General features: G+C 27.8%; 1 protein-coding gene across 1 annotated transcript in view; it reads left to right on the plus strand.

Annotated features, from left to right (window-relative positions):
* Window positions 1-21,369, plus strand: part of LOC132920423 (ras-related and estrogen-regulated growth inhibitor-like) — a 76,077-nt gene that overhangs the window by 2,343 nt on the left and 52,365 nt on the right. The window contains exons 2-3 of the mRNA XM_060982816.1: window positions 894-981; window positions 18,136-18,192. Of these exons, the coding sequence (XP_060838799.1) occupies window positions 921-981; window positions 18,136-18,192 (118 nt within the window). The 5' untranslated portion in view covers window positions 894-920. The remainder of the gene's footprint in view (window positions 1-893; window positions 982-18,135; window positions 18,193-21,369) is intronic.

Below are 21,369 nucleotides of genomic sequence, written 5' to 3' on the forward strand. Positions count from 1 at the left end.
ATATTATAGTATGTAATAATTTAATATGGCCCACTTCAAAATAAAAAAATTGATCAGTTATGTAATGCTTTGGTGATTTGAAAAAAGTTTACTATGAATGATTAATCATTTTTAGATTTTTCCATAGAGAAACTAACCTTATGATTAATTGTATAATATGTTATGTCACTATTTATTCGTATAACATATTATTAAGTATCCATTAATCGTTTAAATTTGATTTGACGTTGTAGGTATTCGGGGTATTCTGTTTTAAAATCATTAGATTTACTTAATATTTTTATTGAATTTATTATAATATCGGATGAACTAGATATCTAAGTGAGAGGTCAATAATAGTATCTTAAAACCGATATATTATTTAAAAATATATATGATTGTTTTTAATTTGTATTTATATTTAATAATATTTTTAAATATTATATTATACATTATTTGAATAAGCTTAATAATGTATGCAAGTAATAACTTTATACATTTAAAATATTAAAATATTTCTAATATTTAAATTACTTAGTGCTCATTTGTTAATATTTAAAAATAATATATATGTATTAAACACGCAAATATACTATAATTGTATGTAAAGGGAATTGTAACTTTGATGCGGTAATAGCAGTTTAACTAATAATTTAAACTGTACCTACAATTTTAAATATGTTATTAGTTATTACTAATATTACTTACTTATTAGTTATTTTATAATTTATTATAAATATGATAATTAGACTTGTATTTGATAATGAATTATTATGATAAATATATGTTTATTATTTAAGTACAATTAGTAAATCTTATGCACTTTATAATCTATATTTAATTTTTTTTTTAAGAATATATTACATTAGTTAAGAATTAGGGAAAATAATAATCTTTTTTCTTTTATGTTTCAGTTAAACTATTCTTTCATTGACATAAATATGACGAATATTGGACGTATCCGGACTGTAGTATTGGGGAGTTCTCGTGTTGGGAAATCTGGTAAGATATTTGAATTTAACTTAATTATAAATTCGTAAAATAATGAAAATTAAAAGATATTTAGTATTTAAGTATATCAAAAGTTGATTTAAAGTACAAGTATTAGTCATAGGATTATTGTCTATTAGGACTACTAAAAATATTTAAATTTTTGTATATGTACAGTGTTCATTATATTATGTTTTTAATTTGTGAAGTTGTATGTTCAGTCATAACTTTATTAAATCAATAATAGTAAACTTTTGATGGATTTCCAGATAACTGTTTATTTAAAAAAAAATCACTTTACTAAATAAGTATTGGTCCTTACAAAAAAGGTATAATATAAAATATTATTTCGTATTTTCGTATAATATATAAAAATATACAATATAGTAGGTATAATATAAATAGTCGTTATCAATTATCACAAAATAGTCACGTATAGCCCGTATAGGTAGTGAGTAGAAAAATAAATGCAATAAAGTTAATCGTTAATGCAACTGTGTACTACCTATAATTATTATTAAAATATCCAAGTGTGAAATGTATTTCATTATAACTAATAGTTACTGCATCACTTGAATAACGTGTTAGTGCGCACTATACATATAAACAATTACCTATAGGCTATACGTCTATACTGTATAGACAAAGTCTAGACGTTTGGTTATAATTCTTAGTGCGCGCATATGTTTATACGTGCTGGAACCTAATATGGAAACAATGACGATACGTAATATTTCATCATATTTTGTGCTTATAAAATGGTAACGACCAACGGTAGTTTGTAATTTTGGTAGAGAAGACCGTAATAATGAAAATTGGAATTAGACATTGCAATGACCTGAATATTGCCGGTTATTAGTTATTACTATTATAGAAATATAAGTAGGGTTTTGATATTCATCGGAAATAATAAATTATTGAGTCAATCGATTAATATGTTGTGAAAATTGAAAATGTGCCGCAGTCAAATGAACTGCGTGACTATGGACAATTTGTATATTAGCATAGTGTGCAGTGTTTATTCCCTTGCGTACGAACACGTGTGTTTGCAATCAAATTATACGTCGTATTGCATGCGTAGACATATGTACAGTGAATACTGAATAATGCGAAATGCAATTATTCTATTTCTATCGTCATGCCGCTGCACTTATAGGACAATATTGACGGTATATTATTTTAAAATTTGCTCCATTTGGGCATATCATGTCAAACGAGATGTATTGATAGCTACTATCTATATCTATGCCTATCTTTCCTCAGAAAGTTAGGACGACTTAATTATTATATGAGATATTGTGCACGGTATTCATACGGACATACTTTTCAGAATGCAATATTAAATTATTGTATGTCGTTCTCAAAGTTTGCATAATTTATCTTATTAATCACATTTGTTCAGGTTTAAAATTGTGTTTGTAAATGTTGTACAATAGATAAAATATATTATTATAATACTAAATTGTTAAATATATAATAATTGCACTTGTAAGAAATCTGGACTTTTATATGAGTTAATATTATATAGCATAATATAAACTATAAACCATGGTTAAGTCTGTAGTTAGTATAGTGAGTATTAAAGCTCAAGAGTTGTTGTAAAATTGAACTATTAAGTTTAGGTTATACCTATATAACGTTAAAACAATTATAGGGACGTCCAAATGTCTGACACATACTTATGTGGCATGTGATGCTATGCCAATTTCTTTTTTGACAACGGGCAGATTGCAAACCATAAAAAAAAGAGAGCGAGGTCAATGTTTTTACGTCGTGTTAGTATTTTTGTGCTAGGTACAGCATATGCAAAAACAAAATATTGGAGATGATAATTTATAAAATGATTTTTAACGACAAGAATACGTTTCATACGTTCCATAGTTTAACATTTAATTATTAGTATTTAATATACATTAATATTACAACTTAAAAATTAAAAAATTGAATTGAATAATATTTTTGCTCAATTTAGTTTATTTTAAAACATTACTATTGATTATATATATATACAGGATATACAGTTACTCAAGGATTTAGAGAGGAAAGTTGAATACGTGTACTTCAAGTACTTGTAAAAGCATTTGTGAATTGTGATTTAATATTAGATAATTTTAAGTTATTCATTTAATGATTACAGATTACCCATAATAAAGTTTGCAATTTATGACAACCGCTTTACTTAATTAGTGAAACTGGTTTCAATTCATAAAAATTAATATTAAATTGTATAACAAAAAAAAAATTAATGATTTATGCAAAATCAAATACAACTGCATTTTTATACACGCGGTTAACTTCTTGGTAACGTTGTAAAATAAGTTTGTTCAATTAAAACCATGGTACATGGGTCGTGGATGTATATTATTGTATATTATAGTGTATAATAACGTCTGACAGTTAGAGTACAGTACCTATAAACAATACGCATCAGCTATTACTCAATCGGTGACCTTAATGCTTATTAACAGTGTTATTATATAAACGGGGAAAATATGGAGACGGAAACACAAGATTAGATTTTATTTTCGATTCGGAGATTTTTTGTGGAAATGAATAGCACGAAAAATACATTTAATAGGTAGTTGATGTTATTAATAAATATAATAATATTATATCCTCGTCCGCCGCTAACAATAATATTATAATAATAATAGTGTCATCGAAAACCCACGCGGTATCATTCAAAACTTGCGATACCGGCAATTATTACGGTGTCTATAAAGTGCACGTGTCATATCGTACCTATATATACAGGTAATTAAAAAAAATATTATATATATATATATATAGGTATATACAAAATACACTGCCCCGACATAATATTATAATACTGCAACGCACGATGAATGCGACGTCAATCAAATCGGCATCAGATGACCGGCGCGCGTGCGAACACAACTGCACGTAGTTACCACACTCACTATGCATTATTAATACTTATTTAATAATCACAATCGTTGTCTGACCACCTACATATAATAATAATAATAATAATAATAATATTGTTATTATTTATTACACACGTCAAATAGTCGGCTGGCTGGCAGCAAACACTATATCCGTGCGAGGCCGGCACGCGTTTCAAACCGTCGGACACCTCCAGAGATCCATCTCGTCGGAGTTATCTCGTCCCGCAGTTGAAGCCGTGTCCCCGTCCGCCGTACCCATCGAGCTATGATTCCGATTCGATCGCGATTTTAGTGCGTCTCGTCGTCGTCGAGAGGAAAAAGAACCGCGGTTTTTCCACGGGTACCTAATACGCATTCGTGTACCGCGGGAAACACGTTTACAGGTATTGTCAGACTATTAGGTAGGTTAGGTGACCCGTTGAGGCTATCGAAAATATAATATGGGTCAAATCATTATACGACGTGCTTATATACCTATAATTACGAGGCGCCTGCTGCAGAACGCCGCCGCCGCCGCAGAGCTGGTCGCCGTCGTGCCACAGAGTTCCGCGATACCGCGCGTTAGATAACCCAATAATTACCGCGTTGATAGGAGGTTGTGAGAACCCGCCTCACCCCGCCCGTCGCGTCATCGTCGTCGATACCTTACAATATATATATATATATATATATATATATTACACGATATATATCGATGTATAATATATATATATATAGGTATAAGTATAAGTACAAGTATAATCTATATATATATATATACATAATAAACGTGTAGTATATTATATAGCGCCAGCTGCAGTAAATTGCTAATTCTGACATTGGCAGTGTGACGGCGGCACGGATGTCGAGACGTCCGTCACGCTGTTTATAAAATTAGTTTTGCACGGAGGAAAACATAGAACAAAATTGTATTATGCTTATAAACCGGTATCGCATGGAACATTTTCCACGTTTGAAAGCATCGCTCGATTACCGCCATCCGGGTTCGCGGGTAAAACTCTATTTATTTTTTTTTTTTTTTATGTATTGAAACGTTATAAGCGTATTGTTATAATTAAAAATTTTGTCGATACAAATTTGTGTACTTCATCAACTAATTACCTATTTTTTCTGAGCAGCTGAAAAACACGGTTTAAATATAATAACGCCATATTTGGTTTAATCTCGTGGCAGTAGAGTTTAAGGATATGACCTAGGAATGAATCTTCTCTAGGAAGGAGGAAATCCTTATAAAATGATCGGTTTTTTTTTTTTTAATTTTCATCAGTGATAGGTATAATAAATTCATGCGAATGCTCGTCACAGTCACCACGTTCTTCCTCAATTATTGCGTTGCATTACATATTATTCATAAATAGATACATTTTTTTCATAGTGTTTATATAGAATTGAATAGTAAAATGTAAAAACATTTTGATAATTTCATAATATACAACATTATTATTATATATGTTTGCGCGTGTTCGGAATAATTTATTATAAAATCATATTATTATTTATTCATGTAGATATAATAGTGTAATACTATTACATTACTCTTTGTACGTATATATATATATATATATATATATATATATAAGTAGATACTATTCGATTACTGTGTCATTCAAACTACGGGCGTGTGTGACCCAAACCGATTGTATTTTGATATTAGAAAAATATCTGTGTGAATGTGACGCCCATGCGTGAAACCGTGAAAGGAAATACGAATCTGTATGTAGGTACGATTTTATAACGATATCGCGGTCAGAATAATTTTCCCATCAGCGTTTTAACGAAGATATTTTTACAGATTAATTCGATAGCTGGATATTTAAAATAAATACATTTTATGTTCTATATTAGGTTCAGTGTTACCTATTCATTTTTTTATTTATTGGTTGTATTAGTTTTATAATTGAAAATACTAATATATTATTTTTATATTCCTAAAAACAGTTGTTGTTAAAATTAAAAAAAAATATTATCTAGTGTTTTCTAAAACGAATAATTAATACTACTTATGTACTATATCTATACGGACTATACGGCTGTATAGCGAATAATTATATGCGTGTGAAGGTAGGTACGTGAACTGAAAATAATTAAATAACACATTTTTAAGACGATTACTATTAAATTGTAGCGGGAATCGTGTACTTAGGTGAATTTCGACATGTTATAATTATGACCCTATTAAAAATTATCTACCGGTTGAATAATTACGGTGATTTTGGTGGGTGTTTTATATTGATGTATTATAATATTTATGAATATATAATTACTTATCAGCGTTCATGTCCATGTCACAAGTTACAAGTATGATACCTATTTAATTTTTATACCGCGCGAAGTAACAACGCACTTTCAAAGGTGAACTAATTGACGTTCAGAATATATGTATATAGTATTGTGGTGGTATGCGATATAGATATTTTTGTATTTTCAAATTGAGTGTTTCGTCCACACCATTTGGCACATAAGCACGTATTATATGTATAAATATACACGATTCTTAGCGCACAAACTCGTGGGATAAAGTAAACAATATATAATATATCGTTTGCGTAGGTATAATACTCATTACACTGCAAACCGAAAAAAGGATGTTGACATTTTATCTCGTCACGGGTGCCCGATCTTACCTATATGTGTGGGCAGTTGCAATAGTGTCTTGCACACTGAATTTTTTTCGTTTTTCTAGTGTCTGGCGTTTGAATTGGGAACACAATATATATATAAGTTCTACTCAAATATATTATACTATTAAGGTAAAATGTGGATCAATACCATTTCAGGTAATATGCGATTCGTGAACATTTGATTACCGCACATATCCGCATCGGTCGGTGAGGGGGCTAGCCAGTCTAAAAACGGATGACCCCCCCTAGAAAAAACTCTTATTTTTTATGGCTCTGAATCTGTAAAATTATCTCTACGTGTAGTCGCCGGCCGATAAGAATAACGTATCTCGATTCATGAGTGTTATTATATTAATTGTTTTGAACAGCCGTAAAAAACTTGGATCGAGTGTAGCATTATTATTATAATATTACACCTGTATATAATAAGAGTGTACGGTTACTATATATATACCATAATGTGCGTGTGCACAAATTTAAAATGTGCGAAATGACGCGTCGCACGCTCGCAACCGGCTTCCGGCGGCAATGCGGTATCAAATGTGTAATGTAAAGATATGAAAGAGAAGCGGCAGCCATAGAGTGGGAGACCGGCGGTAGCTGCGGCTTCACGGTGATTGCCTACAGGGTTTAAACGTCACCCGGAGCGCGCGATTTGCATACAGCACAAATAAAAATAATAATCCGGTCTTTATAGTCGCGCCGTGCCGTACAACGATAAATGATCATAATAATAATAATAATAATAATAATCGATTGTTGCAAAACCGAATGCACTCGAGTGAGAGAAGATGATAATCGCCCGAGAGTTCTTTTTTATACATCTCTTCGGCGGAAGATAAAAATCGACCGATTTCCTATTTCATACGTCCTCGGGGCTCCTCGTCGGTCAGTCCCGTTTTTCGCTGCTGACGAACCAGCCAAGGACCGGTTTGCTGATTTTTTTTTATTTTCTTCGTGCGTACAAAATGTACAATAATACGAGTATGTATAACTCGTGGATTTCTCACGCATAACTCGACCGTGTGTACGTGTATATTTCTTTGTTATTATAATATAAATTACGATTAAAAGTAAAAAACTCATAAATCACTTAAATAATTTGTTTATGCAAATTGGTATTTATATTATATATTTATTTAAGAACTTTTTCCTAATTGAGCCGACAACGATTATTAGTTTTATTATTGACGTACGATCGTTGGTGGCGAATGGCGATATATTATGGGAGATGTATTAATGTAATAAGTTATTATTATTTTTTATCAAAACGTTTATTTTTCAAGCTTCCGCTTGCAATATAATTTCTTAGAGTTTTAACTAGCTTATATTAATTTATAGTTACGGAGCCGATTTAAACTTATTCATACCTATTATAATACAGGTGCACGTATTGTCTCTGCAGTATTTTTAAAATTAGTCCATATAAGCGATAAATTTAGTTAAACGATCGCTGTCGTAGATATCACATTTTTATCAATTCGTTTAAATTTTTTTTAACACTATTGTGATTTTTCTTATTCATTTTAGTAAACTATTAAAATAATTCGTTAGAAATTAAGATAACTTAAATGTAGGTTAATATTTTATAATAACATCTTCGAGTACATCGGAATGCTGTGAAACATAATATGCTAATTTCGTGGAATTTAATAGCATAAAATTGACATAATAAAAATCTTAATATTGTGTATACATTATACACGTATAAACTATTAGTTCAACATATGGTATTTTAAAATTAAACAATAATAATATCTTTAACAAATGTTAAACTCTTTATTCTAGAAAATATTCTTCCAGAACCTAGAATAAAAAATTAAATAAATCAACTTCAGTGCCCCACTCTCCATTTTTAAAGCTTAATCTAATGAAAAGCTCAACGTTTGTGCTTCACAATAACAGGTACGTCCGAATTGGTTCCCGGGTTGTTACAAAAGGTATGCCCTAATTGGTTCCTAGGTTGTTAAAAATTGTAGCTTTTTTAATAATAAACATAACTTTTTTTTTTAATTTATCCATTTATCTTTTTTGTAAATATTATGTCTTGTTGAAGTAAAAATGTATAACAAATTTTTTTTTATAAATTCTAATCTATTCATTTTTTATATTTGTCTATTTCTGTTTTTATAAATATTTCCTTATTTTTAGACTTTTTTCTATTTCATATGTACTTATAATGATGGAAAATATGTTTTAATAACATTATTAGATCGTATTTCGCCTTTTTCAAAAGTTTTAGTCGGGAACTAATTTGGATTTAAATAATTTTCAGGAACATTCGGTTGTAGCCCAGTTATTTCTGATCATCCATTTTAAGTATTATATTCATTTGCTCAATCAAATTGTTTGGTTTACTGCATAATAATGTCTGAATTACAATTTACCATACTTGAAAATTGATATAACGTAGTAAACAAAACAATTTGATTTAGAAAATGAATATAATATTTTAAATGGATGATCAGAAATAATTGATATATATTAAAATGTATAATACATTTAAACATTTAGGTGCACATATATTTCATATAATTATTATTTATTATTTACAGTACCTATCTAATACTTTTACTTTATAGAATTAATGAATTATGATAATGATGACACACACACTAGTTAGTAGTTAACTTTATACTCTAATAAGACTTAAGTTATAACTAAATACCTATTTATAATATAAATATATACATTGCAGTATGTATTAGTTATACGATGAAACTATTGTTTGGTAGGTATAGATATCTAATTATTTAGGATTGATTATCAAGATATTATTAAAATGCATTATATTGAATATAAATAGGTATCGTTTAGGCAGGCATACAAATTACATATATATATGTGCACTTTAAAGCATTAATTATTATTAGGGCTTGGATTTTAATACTTTAAAAATGTGTTTATGCCATAAACCTTCTAAATAATGTACTAAACATTTTTTTATTTTTAATAATTTAAGTATGAATGATAACATAATATTTTATTTATTTATTAAAGTATAATTACAATTTATACGCATAAGTAAGTACTATATGTAACTTTAATTTGATTTAAGTCGACAAGGCTAAGTGAGGTTCATAGATCATGATATAGTTATTTTAAGATTTAAGAGATATATTTTTTAGAATAATTTTGGGTGTTTAGTAATAGCTTTCTATATTATTATACTTAAAATATCGTAGGTATATTAACTGTAGATAGAATACTAAAATAATTCAAGTAATTAAATTAAATTAAAAAACTAAACCCTGATCCGTTTTAAAATGTATTATACATGTTAGCTTTAGTGTTGAGACACGGAGTCACATTAGAATTCAACATTATAATATAATGCTGATACTACTATAGTATTTTGTGTTTATTCAGTTGGTATTGCGTATGCTACATTGAAGCCGTGCTAGAAGCTAATGTGTACTTTAATAGCACTGAAATGATTCTGCTCTCTGGAAATCAATTTCTATTAAAGTAACTTTACATATTATTACGTAACGAACTAAATATGTCAAATTTAACTTTAATTTATCGGTTATAATTAATTAATAATTTGACAATATTATTTCTTTGAAATAAATTATTTAGTTTATATAGGTAGGTGTTAATTTTCCATTAATTATAAATATCAAAAATCGACATCATATTTAATATAATACTAATATTTTACATATCATACATGTATGTTATGTAATGAATCTTTGATGGTCTATATTTGTGCTACAAATTAATAAACTGTTACCATAGACCATTTAATTTATTCTTAGAATTATATAATTTATAGTAATATTGTCATTAATAAAAACGCAAAGTGATTCCTTATGTTGTAATGCTTCTATGCAGATCATAAATGAAAGATTATAATTGAAATTATATTGAAATTCATAAGGGAAACTGCTCTTAAATCTTGATTATGTAAGAGTATGACATTTGTTTAAAATGGTTTCACCCCGTGGTTTTGTATATTATGTATTTTTCGCAACTTAATTATTTTAAAACATTCTCGGATCATTGGTAGACAGGATGATGTCAGTAGAATACATTTATTAAACTTACACAAACTTACACCAGATAACTTCCTGTTAAATTTTAGTTTGTCCATCTAATTTTAATATTGCTCACTTAATAGTTAATTATATATATATTAATCTATTATCCTCTATATTTCTAACATTGTTAATAAACACTTACTATGATTATTGAATTATCATATGATCAAACCTTTTCGAACATTTTCATTTATATTTTAAATACGAAACTATTGACATATTTTACCGAAAAAATATAGACATTCAACTTTGACATTAACTTGTCTAAACATGCCTTAAATTAAAGTTAAAATAATAACGGTAAATAATTGTCGCAAATAAATTTGATAATCTGAATACATTAATTATTTTAATGTAAATAAAAAAATATTTACATACATAAAATATTATATTATATTATTACTGGTATAAAATAAACGATACATATCTAGAATTTTAAAAAGTAATTACTATCTTTTCGATATTATAGGAGCACTTTTATAACTATACATTTAATTTGTAGTGTTATCAATTTTTATTTATGTATATATGGAGTTATAAAGCATAATACAAAAAGTCTTTATATAGGTTTAAAAACTATCAAATAGTCGTTCAATGTTCAATACTTTTCCCTTCATTTATATAATGTTTTGAAAATTGTTTTTTAAATATGTAATTCATGTTAAAGATTATGGAGCTTCAAATTATAATACATAGTATAGGTACTAGGTAAAAGATTAAATAATGATATTTTGTCCAGTTTATCTGTAAAGGTCAGCTATTTTTTTTTTCATACGGGTGTGCGAAATTTTTGCTCATACATGAGAAAGTATTTTTTGACAGCCTGTTTTTAATACCACTCTATTAATAACAGAGAAGTTGATGAGAATATGGCTAAATCGAAAGTGCTGTTTGAGGACGACAAAAGATATAGGTACCTAATAAACTAACATGTTTCTTTTTTTTACGTAATAATTATTAATTTAAGTCATACAATATTATACGTGATATATAAGTTCGTTCGTTTTAAATAAACGATCAAACGTATGTTCGTTATCGTAAACTGAAAAATCTAGGTATAACTAAGTAGTAAATATATCTATGCATATAAGTATATAACTAATTATCATAATTATTATGTAGGCAACTACATTGTATATTATTATAGATTGTGTTATGTATAATTAATTAATACGTGTTCAGAAATCTTACAGGTGTTAGATTTTAAACAGCTAAATCAATATTATTTAAATCAAAAATTATCTCAAAAAATAAAAACCTATTTAATTGTTATGGGTTGATTTTAATTCAATTAAAGTGTAGCCTTTCTTTAAAATTATAATAACGGACTTAATAAGGATACACACAAACTATATGATAGCCGATAGGTACTCAGTTGCTTTCATTTTAAAAATACTGAACAACACGATAAACAAAGACCAATTTTCGAAATAACTCCCTTTAAAATGGTTGTGTGAAGTACCTAATATTAAATATGATGTTAAATAAAACATATCAAAGTGGTGGTTGGGTTATTGGGAATAAGCCACGATTGTTGTTAACTCATATTTCAACAACATTTATCAACAGTTTTTGTCGGTACGGGGGACGTCAGTACCCATTGTTTTTCTTAATATTCTTAGAGGACTTATACCGAGAAAAAAACGATAATTTCTTCAATAAAATAATATATTCCTCGTTAAAATTTAAAATTTGATAATACAACTGAAGAGTGGGAAGTCGTAAGTGAAAAACTGCTATCGAGCAAAATCCCTGTATTATTGTGTCTGTAGACCAGTGAACACGATCTGAAACGTAAACAATAAATATTTTACTATCTTTTAATAAAACAATGGGGATACTGCGAAATTTTAAAGGACGAGGAGTAAACAATCACGCAACCGTATAATAGACTAAGTACAAAATATAATATGAGAAAAAAATGATTCATTGTCTTACTTAAAAAAAAAATATGTATACAAATTATGTTAACCTGACCTCTTACATTTATAGACATCGCACGTACAATACTATTCATTATTGTTACCGCTGTTATAAATTTAATATTTACATACTATTTATTATTTATACATGAAAATTAGATCTAAATCGAAATGTTTGTTGTACATGAAACCATACAGCCCATAATTATTGCTTATATAATAATTTGAAATTTGAATATGTATTATAATAGTATAATACTATAATATATAAGTATTTTTTATGTTAAGTCTTCATTAATTTTCTATATCAGATTTTTTTTTGTTTCTTAATTTTATTCAGAAAACAGTTCAACATATAATCAACTATTTAGAAATTTTATCACGTATTCATCACTAATGTTATTTTTATTCAACATAGATATTTAGATATTTTGCTGCTGGAGATGAAATTGCTCTTTGTAAGGTACTTATACTTCACAGTTAATACCTAAGTAAAACAAAAAAAAATAATAATAATAACCTGTGTAAGTTCTCATTACAAAAATTATCGAATTGTTGCAAATTAATTTTTTAGTACCTACTTCATAAAAGTTTTAATAAGTATCTATCAATAGGCGTCCAAATAATTTTAACATGTAAACAAATAATTTTAAATATTATGCTGAGTATGTTTGTGATATCATATACTTAGAAATTATCAATAACTAATTATCTTTTTTCTAAGTATTTCAAATTTGTATTATATTATAACTTATATTTGTCAATTAAGTAAATATTGTATTTTTGTAGATTTTACTCAAACAATATATGTATAACCTTGTGAATTTTATATAAAAGTCTAGTTTGCTGTTTTAAATTTTTATAAGTATTATAGTAAGTTAATGTATAATAGATTTTTTTTCTTTTAATACGGTTGTATAATATCTTTACTTATAGTTAGTTATTTGTACGTTTATTATCTATTTTGATATCTTATAAAACAATATTTATGATGTTGTGAATACTATTATAACGTGTAAGAGTAAAGTGAAGGATATGTATTTAAGAAACTTTGTAAAAATTTGCCTATTATATAAATGTCTATAAGCCTATTAAAGAATAAGCCCTTACATAGTACAAGCTCAGTACAGAGATTAAATAAATCTTACATAATCTATTAAACCAAATGTTTTTATAGTTGATGGATCACTTTGTAAACTGCACTATCATTTTTAGTATTTAGTACTAATATATTATTTTATTATAGTATTAAATTATTTTATGACATTTATAATATTTTGCATGGCTTATGAAAGTTATATAGATTGAATCACTGATAACCGTTGTTTTTTTTTTTTAATAATTAATATAATATTACACTTTAGAGTTTTGACTCTTGACATAAATTATCATCGAAGTAAATGTTCATAACTCTATAATCAACCTACCCATTGATAATCAATCTCAAAACGACATTTTTTGAAAAATAAAGAAATCTTATCTCCGACGTCTTTACTATAACAGTTTATATTATATACAATATTTTTATATATACGTACATCACATACATGATATATCCATAAAAATGTATGTATATATGTATAATTTTGTACGCATTTACTGATTTTCCATCTGTACTTAAGACGTTTGTCTGTATGGTCCTTACTATTCTAAGAGATTTCAAAACAACATACGCATTTTACTTTTACCATTATATTACCAATAGCTGATATTCGATTATCCGTCAAATACATTTCTGATAAACAACTATTATGGCCTGACAGTATAGTTATAATAATAATAATAATATAATATTATGTAGAAAGTGATATCTTATTTTCTTCGAGTATTCACTGTTGTACTCTTTTTTCCGACCCAGACCTTTCAGATCCTTGACCCGTTTTTATCTCAGCCAACTATATATATATATATATATGTGGGTGATATTGTATTGAAGGGTGACTAGGAAATATATTTCTACAATATACATAAATATATATACATATATACATGTAGCCTCCCTCGGGCGTAAGGTGATATTTGATGTAATAATAAAGGATGACCGAGTTTATGAAAACTTTTGAAGATTACCAAATTCTAGGATACATAATATAATATAGTACAAGGTCAGTGTCTGAAATGACCTGGTTTTTGTTTAGCGTAAGACTTAACGCTAAACATTTAGTAGGTAATACCACTACCACAAATAATTAAGCTATAATTATAAATGCATATGGCTGCAGGCCGCCAGCTTTTTATAGTATTTAACCAACGTATTATTCATGTAATTTTTTTGTTTGTTTTTTTGTTTAACGTTTTAAACTATTTTAATTGTTTTTATACTGTATTATGTTACTTTACAACAATATAAGTGTTTATACCTTATTACAACTCCTAAAATTTCTCAAATTTTGCACTACACTAATACAATTAAAATAATAAACTATTCATGGTAGGTATATATGTATAATTTATGTATATTATATTACAATTTATTAAAATAAAAATTACGTTTTTACATATTTTTTAATATTGTCATCAAATTTTGAAACGCATAATAAGTTTCAATTTTTTTTTTTTTTTTTACATTACTCGTATTCTCTAACCGTATAAATATGCATTACTCATGCCATTAATTACAATCGGCTAAGATTTCTCACTGTCATTTAATATTCTATTCAGTACTTGTATATGTATAGTCGTAACTTATGAATATTAAGTTTGAGTAAAATAGTATCAAATTCAATAATAAAAATGTTTTTCTTTGTTTACTAAACGTAACAAATTCGTATTTAATACAGTAAAATAAATGGATAAGTAGGTATACATAAACTATATAAAAAAAAGTTTTTAATCATAAATAAGTATTTTAAGTAATTTAATATTTATATTCTCGTTTTAAATACTCTATTCATGGAAACTTGTTAGAATTTTTAAATGTTTTCCTGTTAGATAAATGCAAATAAGCTGCAGTTGACCTTTTTAATTGATAAATACATCTTTATAATTCATTTGTTTTTAAAGTATGTATCGTTGTCTGTCGAGTATAAGTTTAAAAACCAGAATGTACATATTATATACCCAACAATTTGATTCATTAATCAAATTTTTGTTTACGTCGATCAAATTATTTTACTGTTTAAAGAAATTACATGCAGTTTTTATTATTATTATTTTTTCTTTAGCAACGATATTTATATAAACCTACGTACACAATTTGTATGCTTGATACAAAATATTACAGGATGAAAGTAATTCATGAGTGTGCATTATTGTTGACATGTTATAACGTATGTCATTACATATTATACAAGACTACAAGAGTAGTATTATAAATGTGGTTTCGTGATATTCAATGCTAAAGACGTATAGTATGGAATGAAGTTGAATTTATAATATAAAATATTCATTTATACGTACTCGTACTACCCATACTTACATTTTAAATTAATTAATTAAAAAAATAAAAATAGGAGAGATCCCTAACTGGTTTTTTTTTGTCGTTTATTCGAACGAAAAATAACATATTACTAAAATGATTTAATACCTACCAAGTAACAACTTCTGTAATTTGTAAAATATAATGAATAGCTAAATTATATATTTTGCTTTAATAATTAATATTATTTTAAACCAAGAACTATAAAGTACTTTCTTGAAACGATAAGAGATGATCTATCTGTACAAATTCTTGAGATCGCCCACTTTGAATAATTTTACTATTGGAAAATACATTTTCAACTACTATAAATATAATAATAAAGCTATATGCCTATAGATTATTGTGCGATTTACTTCAATATTCCACAGTGTATCATCATAATATAAGTAATAATATCTACCTATGCATATTGTGTATATTGTATATTATGTAAGTGAAGTTTCACATTTTACTTGAATATACAAAATGTAGCTTGTAATGTAATGAAAACTACTTGTTATTTTGAAATAAATTTGTCGTTTCACCAATTTCGGTATTTATTTCTGTCTATATAATATATTAATATATAACAAGTAATAAATTAAACTTCTTTCGTGGCATTTCGTTTGAATTTATAATATGCTTAGCAATTTGTTAGTACAATTATTTTTTATTTCTAATATAATTAATGCATAGTGCATTAGTGCATTATCATGGTGGATACTGTCATGATAGATAATCAGTAGCATAATAATAATGTCCAATGATAATTTGTTTAATAAAAAAAACAACATTTTTTCTCTGCTTTACGATATTCGATCGTACGCAGTACAAAAATATCGAAACACGAAAACTGACTCGATTACACAGACTAACTATATAAAAGTATTGAATGGACATTTTGGCTCATATCAATATTATATACACGTCGTCACCGTACTATTATTACATATTATACGCTAAACATTAATAGGTAATCATTTTATTGGATTTTCGTTGTAATAATATAGAAGGTTGTGGTGAGTGATGCGACCCGGCAAACCGCAAGCGTATAGAGTGTTCAAATGTGTCAGATCCCGCCGTTGATAAGTCAACGTTACGTATTATATGTATAAAATATAATATAATTAAATATAGATGTCGGATTTTTATTTTATCACATTAATGTATTATTATTATATTATTGAAGCACACGCGCGCGCGTGTTTTTATGTTGCTTGTGTACAGTTCAGTTTTTACCGTCCGACATGCACCCGTTGGCAGTTATTATGGTAACGCACGGTAAATGTTCCTCTGTGTTAATTTTGCTGTTCTTATAGCTTGAAAACATACGATAAAGGCAATACGATGTACTTTGACGGTTGTCTGTCGCTTAAAATTATTCTATCTCTATAGTCTATAATATCTGTTACTATTGCTGAACCGAAATTTACGGAGTCCTACGCACCGTTGTTTGCCCTATATACCGGTAATGATGAGTGTGTATTGCGCGGTGGTCATCATAATTGATTATTCAAATTTTGTTTTGACTACGTGTTTAAAAAGAAAAAAAAATTGCTATCTATTTTATATATTGTATTATATTAATAGACATTCAACAGTATTCACTATTCATATTAATTGATTCGTGTATTCATTTAATTTAAATCAATTTATTGTGATATATTAACTCGTAAATAAATATACAAATAATTTTAATTTTTATAATATACCTATCATTATTAAATAATATGAAACCATAAATTAAAATTATGGCTTGTTGTGTACTAATATATATTACGTATTTAATATTTATGCTTATTAATGGACATACAGTAGCTGGTCTTTGGAGTAAAACAAACTACTCAGTTGTAACTAAATACATCATCGAAGGTGTACAAACATATAAATAAGGAAATGAGTATTGGTAATGATTATTCAAAAACAAATGCACATTATTTATTTGGTACTTAATAAATAATAACAGTGAAACATCACGTCATTATGCTCATAAATTATAATTGTTTAACAAATTGAATCATAATTTAGTAAATGATTAATGTTTACTGTAGATACTTATTATTATAGACTATAGTTAATATAGTTGTCTATCGCTATACCTATTACCTACATTACAATATATTATTAACCTAACCTATCATCACAATATCACTGTATAATATGTAATACGTAACATTGTCCATTTTTAAATGATTTTGTTTTGATTTTTTAAAATACAATTAAATATGTTGAACTTTAAGAGTTTATTAATTTATTTTTATTTTGTTACAGCTGTCACTGTCCGTTACCTGACAAAAAGATATATTGGAGAATACAGTTCAAACACAGGTAAGATCTAATTACGTATATAATTATTTGTTATTAATAGGAGAATTTATTTCGAAATTGAAATAATAACCTATGAATATGATAGAGTACTGGAGGCTACTGGGTAAACGTTTAATAAGTGCAGTGGTGACATTGGGTTTTAGCACGATATTGAATATAGTATATTATATTTATTGTAACATTGTTTGTAACTTCAGTTGAATAATATAAGAAATACAAGAATTCTCGTTGTAGTTTCTGATTATTATGTTTGATTATACAATATCATAATGAAATGGTCAACTTCAATATGTTTTAAGACAATTATTGATATATTAGATAGCAAGTGACAGAAAAACCATTATGTTCGACGCTTGTAGTAGATTTTATGATCATTAGATGAAAATATATTTGATTAAAAAAATGTTTATACCATTGTAAGATTCATTTTAACAACTAGATCTATAGATATGCGTTAACGAGTTATTTACCTGTTACCTTACGTCCACGCATTTCTTTAAAAGTTAAAAATAAGTACTTCTGTGTAGTGGCTGCAGTACCCATCTTATAGCCGTCGGTGAATAATTTAATTCAAAATCGAATGAATTTAAACGTAAAATAATTATTTTCGGTGCCAACGCACATACTAATTATTTGGGTTTCGACAGTTTTATCTTTGAGTTTTACTGTTATATTTGTGCGCACACGAAACTAGAATTAATACATAACTGGTTTTCGGTGGGGTTATTGTACACAATAGTCGTATACATAGGGTCGTAAAAAGTCGGCGTTGTAAAATCGCTTAAATCCTCACACTCCTGATTATGCGCGCCTACGCGGTACGTAAAAAGGTGTTTTTTTTTCTGCAGCAATGCACCGGGCGGCACATAGATATTCAAATATATTATTATCATTATGTTTATGACACCTTTGGATCTCGATATTTTTCTGAAATAATTATCAAATTACCCTACATACTCATTCTACCGAACACCCTGCGGATAAATTATTACTATCATTATTATGCATACGGAACGTTTCAAACGTCTACTTCAATATCACTTTTCAAAACAATGAGCGGTCGCGCGTACACGTATACCGTACTGTTGTATATACGTACACATATATATTATATATTATTGTATGTATTGTAAGTAGGTATATACATATAGAATTTCTCGGCGCAAGCAAAGCCAGAGGCTATCACGCCCGCGTGCTCGCGATTCCTCATAACATTTTATAATATACATAATAATATTATATATAGGTATATACACTTACGTACACTTAATACATACAAATATTGTTCACAGCACAATAATATTACATTTTTGAATGGGTGGCCACGCAAACTCATATTTTAATATATTTATATACACTATATAGGTAGATATAGTTCATTATTGTGATCGAGATTGATTTTTTTCTTTTTCTGTTCGATTTGCAGCGCGTCAAACTTTTTTTCATATATTATTATTATAGTTGAAGCCTGAAGGTATATTATGTATATATATATATATATATATATATATTATGAGTTATGACACCGCATGGCGACTATACGATTTATAAATACTAAAAAGTAAAAGTTAAATGTGTCGGTAAAGTTATTTCCGGAGATACGTCTTCTTCTTTTAGACAATGTTTTGTAATATTTATTTATAGTTTTTCAAATTCATTGGAGTTTTAAATATTTGTGTTGGTCAATATAATATAATAATATAAACAACAATATTTAGAGATTTGAATATATATTTTGTAAACTTTAATCATCGGTTAAAATGGTTAACTCGTACAGTGTTTTTGCCCAATACAGACCCCGGGTACTACCATGCTGTGAAAGAACGCAAAACCATAGGATATATATGTTGTGCGAAATCGGTATGTCTGCTTCGGGTTACTTACGCAGTGAGTTACGCGATCGTTATCTTTTCGGTAGTGAGTTGTGAGTACATAGTATAGGTACTTACTTTACGCGTATTGTTCGCTATATCCGCTGTGCATGGTCAGTTACCTATGTAAACATATATAAATACATAATAATATACTACACATAGGCAAACCCGTCGAATCTAGGTCAATTATAACTTGTATAAAGAGGAAAAAATATCTTCGAGTTCAATGCCGAACTCGTTAGTCGCCGCCGTTGTGTGACGATGATGGCTCGGCGGCTGGCCCGTATGACATGCAGCTTACCTGTACGTATTATAATAATATAACACAAAACCCTATGTTGTATAATAATATTATATGTTATGTGCGAGATACTACGAGAACGGTCATCGAAATCGACGAGTAAACACAGTACTTGCAGCGGGGCAGTGTATATTAAACGTTAATAATGTATTTTGTATGTATAAATATATATGTTAAATTATATATTAAGGTAAGTACAGTAAATATTATTATACTAGGTACCAGCGCGCACGCATAGGACTTTGATGATGAACTCCGATCAAGTGGTTCAATGCATACTGCTTGCACCGGGAACGTATAAACACTCGTAAACACTCGCGATTGGACGTGACCACGATCGACAATACGTTTTGTGCTCAAGTCGGGTCTAGATTCATCCACGTACCCTTCGCCGTTCAAACCCTCTATTTACGTATGAATCGTATGATATATATGAGATGACAGCGAAGGTAGAGAACGATGTAGATATAACTATAATATAATATAAAACTAGCACACATAATCGATATTATAATAATTGTATGTTTATGTAATATGTATAGGTTAGCTTGTAATGTTATTTAAACGTGCCGCGATTGGATAAATAGATTTATTATTATTATCGAATGACCTTACCAGAGACTTATAGCCATCGGATTTTAAAATTACAAGCATAGTTATATATCGTTTAAATCATAAGTGTTATTTACAATAGATACGTACAATCTAATCAAGTAACTTTTAGTAAGCGAATGGCGTAATTGTAGAGCAATTTTTTTAATTTTCAATTCCCTTTTCTACGTCCCTGAATATTTATTTGTTTATAATAATCTTCTATACGATTTCGGGATGCTGTTTTTAGATATATCTCGTAAATATCTGTTACAAGTTAAATTGTATTCATTAGTATCTTAACACTTCTCCCTCGCCACTCTAAGATGTGCATTGATGGTGCCGATGGTGGATTATACTATTATGTACATTCACGCACGCTACAGTACTTAAATCATAAAAACATGCGTT

The sequence above is a fragment of the Rhopalosiphum padi genome, chromosome 2 (genome assembly GCF_020882245.1).
Source record: "Rhopalosiphum padi isolate XX-2018 chromosome 2, ASM2088224v1, whole genome shotgun sequence".
Lineage (NCBI taxonomy): Eukaryota > Metazoa > Arthropoda > Insecta > Hemiptera > Aphididae > Rhopalosiphum > Rhopalosiphum padi.